Genomic DNA, 3095 nt, shown 5'->3' with positions numbered 1-3095 from the left:
GGGCGTAATTGCTGATATGAAAGTCTTGGGTATCTGGGATCCATATGCAGTCAAGGCACAGGTATACAAGACAGCCATTGAGGTAAGCTACAAGTCAATCTGGTTTGGTTTCTTTCAATTTATATTCTCTTTCTTTGTTAAAGGTAATACAAAGTTTTGGTATGGGGTCATGAATTTTGTTCAAATGAACATATTGGAAGCATATGCGATCCTACAATATTCAGTGATCGTTGTCGCGTTTGAAATCGAGTCTAAAGTTATGAAATTGTAAATAATAAACTCTCTATGTTGTATAGCTCCCTCTCAAGGTCAAGATATTAATTACGCTATAAAACCATGTTTCTTGACTAAAATTGACCGATTAGCTATTCCTGTTTGAAAATTATATATCACAACTACATATTCTGAGATTTTCATGGTCGCAGCTACCATTGTACGGTCGTAGGCGCTATTTGAAATTTATCAAAATTTACCAGGAGCACCAGTAAATTTGTATATTAGATTTTTCTCAAAAGCAGAAGCGTTTTAGGGGCTAAATTTTCTAGTGCTTATAAAACATCCACAGGGGCATCCAAATATATCAAAATTGTCAAGAATCACTATCCACCCAATTTTCAAAATTTCCCAAAACTTTGTACTACCTTAAACTTTCTTTTGATAATCATCTCCTTGTCAATTTTCAGAGTTGATTCTCTCTTTCTCTCCTGGAGATGTTTAATTCTACCTGTATTTGTATATTTGAAGAGATTATTATAGTTGCAAATCATTAGTTGGAAAATCAGTTTACCCTAGCCCGAATGGACTTGAGAATCTGCTTCAAGATATTGAAATGTAAACAAACAGCAATAGGGGTCATTCAACTCTGTATAAAGCAACATTCATGAATAGACAATGTGAGGTCTCACAGTTCATGGTTTTAAAAAATATATTGGTACAATTGGTAGTTTATTCTAAGGACACATTTACCACTACCTCAGACAATCGTACCTTGTCAAAAAAATCCCTTCTCCTTTCTCCCTCAATGTGTTCTGAAACATAGTTTCTAGACTTGATCAGATGAAAATTTAATATAATGATATACTATTCTAACCAAATGTACATCTCTCTCTCTCTCTCTTTACTTATGTCAGACTGCTATGCTTTTGCTTCGCATTGATGACATTGTGTCAGGATCTAAGAAGGCTGGTGAGAGGGAAGGTGCAGGAACGGTTGCCCCTACAACTGAATAACACGTCTTGACTTCCAATCAGTAGTCTCCTATAGTTAGTGGATGTGTAAGATTAAGCTATCATAAGCTAATACATTAAGGTGTCTTTGTATGTATTGCACCAACACAGACATAGATGTCATTCAGACCCAGTAAGATATGGTGGGTTGTTTGAAGAATTCCTATATCGAGCCCATTAGAAATAAATGCATTCCTCCTGAAGTTGAGGCACATGCCTCAAACTATGTCAAAATGTTTCAGGAAGAGAACCCCACTCACAATATTCTCTCTATTTAAGTACCACCTTCCTTCGTTTAGAAGAAGAAACTAAATTTACAAATTATCCTAAATTTATTTAGTGAAGAGGCATTCTATTGGCTCACACAATAGATGTGCACCCCCCCCCCCTGCATTAGTTCTTTTACTTCTGATGCCTTGTTCTCATCTGATGCTATAAAATATAAACCTTATGCGGTAATAGTAAAAACATTGTGTGTGTTAATGAATGGCAAGTTGAGGTCCAACAAATAGCCCTGAGTAATAGTGTCTCATTTATGTGTTATGAGATACACAAATGTGAAAGACACTGTGCTCATGTCATTCCATCGTACCGCAGTGATTCTTTGATAGGCTTACCATAATAACAAGACGTACAATAAATGGTCATTGACAGAACATGATGAAGATTGAACACGATGTAACAGTAAATTTATCCCTCATATACTGTAGCCTATATCTCACATGAACCAGTACTTTGTCTGTTAAACTGTGACCTTCATTCCACTGATGGTAGTAAATACTGTTATGAGTGAAGTATAACCTAACCCAATAAATGTGTCTTAAAAGACCTTTTGGATGATCACATTCAGATATTGAATGTATCTGTTTTGGGAGAAAAAATGTGAAGCAAATGAATTGATATTGATGTATTTTGTAATGGTGTTTTCTAATAATGAATATAAGCAATGCTTGAAGTGGTATTATTTGTTATCTTTTATACTTTATTATCACTCTCTGTTTGTTTGTGCAGAGGGTTGATGTTGCAGCACACATGCACGCCACATTAGGCCAAACATGTCTTCAGGAATATTGTAGTGTTTTTGCCTGAGTCACTTTTTATGGAAAAATAAAAGACATAGTGACAGGTTTGTAATATAGGATCTTTCTCTTAGCCATGTCACATAGGTCATTCAACTTCAGGCTTTGTAGAGATGAGCTGCTATTGAAGTACCTGTGAGGTCTTTCAACAGCCCTGTTATTCCCAATTCATGTGTATACCTTCTTGTATTTATATATGAACGATATTTGTACAGTTAACTTTTCATAAGTGGAATGGGTTGGGACCACCAAAAAAAATAGTTTGATTTATGCAAAATTAGACTTATGAGGTGTAAATTACACATTTCATATAGTTTGACCCAAATTTGATTTAACTTGGGGGAATTTGAGTTATGCAGAGTTAACTGTGACTAATGGGAAAGTGGATTTAGCTCATCACTTCATACTGGTATTGAAGATTCGTGAATGGCCTTTTGGGAAATACTTACCGTATCCATACAAGAGCTTGTGGCTTTCTTTTTTTTATAGTGAAGTTCTGAAGAGCAATGTGCATATTATTTAAGTCAAACATGTCAGTGGTACAAGTCAATAAATTGTTGTGATGTGTGCAGAGAAAATGATTTTTGTGCTTTTTTTATGTTTGAATATGGATTCTCTAGCTGTCTTCGGTAAAGAATGCTTGAAAAAGGGAACTGGGTTAGAAAGAAGAGAGAGAGAGGGGGGGGGGGGACAGAGAGAGAGAGAGGGGAGGGAGAGAGAGAGAGAGAGAGAGAGAGAGAGAGAGAGAGAGAGAGAGAGAGAGAGATGGGGGAGAAGTGAGGGGTGATAT

At 36.0% G+C, this 3095-nt stretch overlaps 1 protein-coding gene across 1 annotated transcript in view; it reads left to right on the top strand.

Moving 5' to 3' along the window:
• Positions 1 to 2883, top strand: part of LOC574601 (T-complex protein 1 subunit gamma) — a 21681-nt gene extending 18798 nt beyond the window's left edge. The window contains exons 15-16 of the mRNA XM_774920.5: positions 1 to 82; positions 1131 to 2883. The exon at positions 1 to 82 is cut by the window's left edge and continues 50 nt beyond it. Coding sequence (XP_780013.3) covers positions 1 to 82; positions 1131 to 1229 — 181 coding nt within the window. The 3' untranslated portion in view covers positions 1230 to 2883. The remainder of the gene's footprint in view (positions 83 to 1130) is intronic.
• Positions 2884 to 3095: the final 212 nt, after the last annotated feature.

This window comes from Strongylocentrotus purpuratus, unplaced genomic scaffold, assembly GCF_000002235.5.
Source record: "Strongylocentrotus purpuratus isolate Spur 01 unplaced genomic scaffold, Spur_5.0 spur5_scaffold_9, whole genome shotgun sequence".
In the NCBI taxonomy this organism is placed as follows: Eukaryota; Metazoa; Echinodermata; class Echinoidea; order Camarodonta; family Strongylocentrotidae; genus Strongylocentrotus; species Strongylocentrotus purpuratus.
Note: the sequence above shows the minus strand (reverse complement) of the source record. Positions and strands in the feature narration are given on the sequence as shown.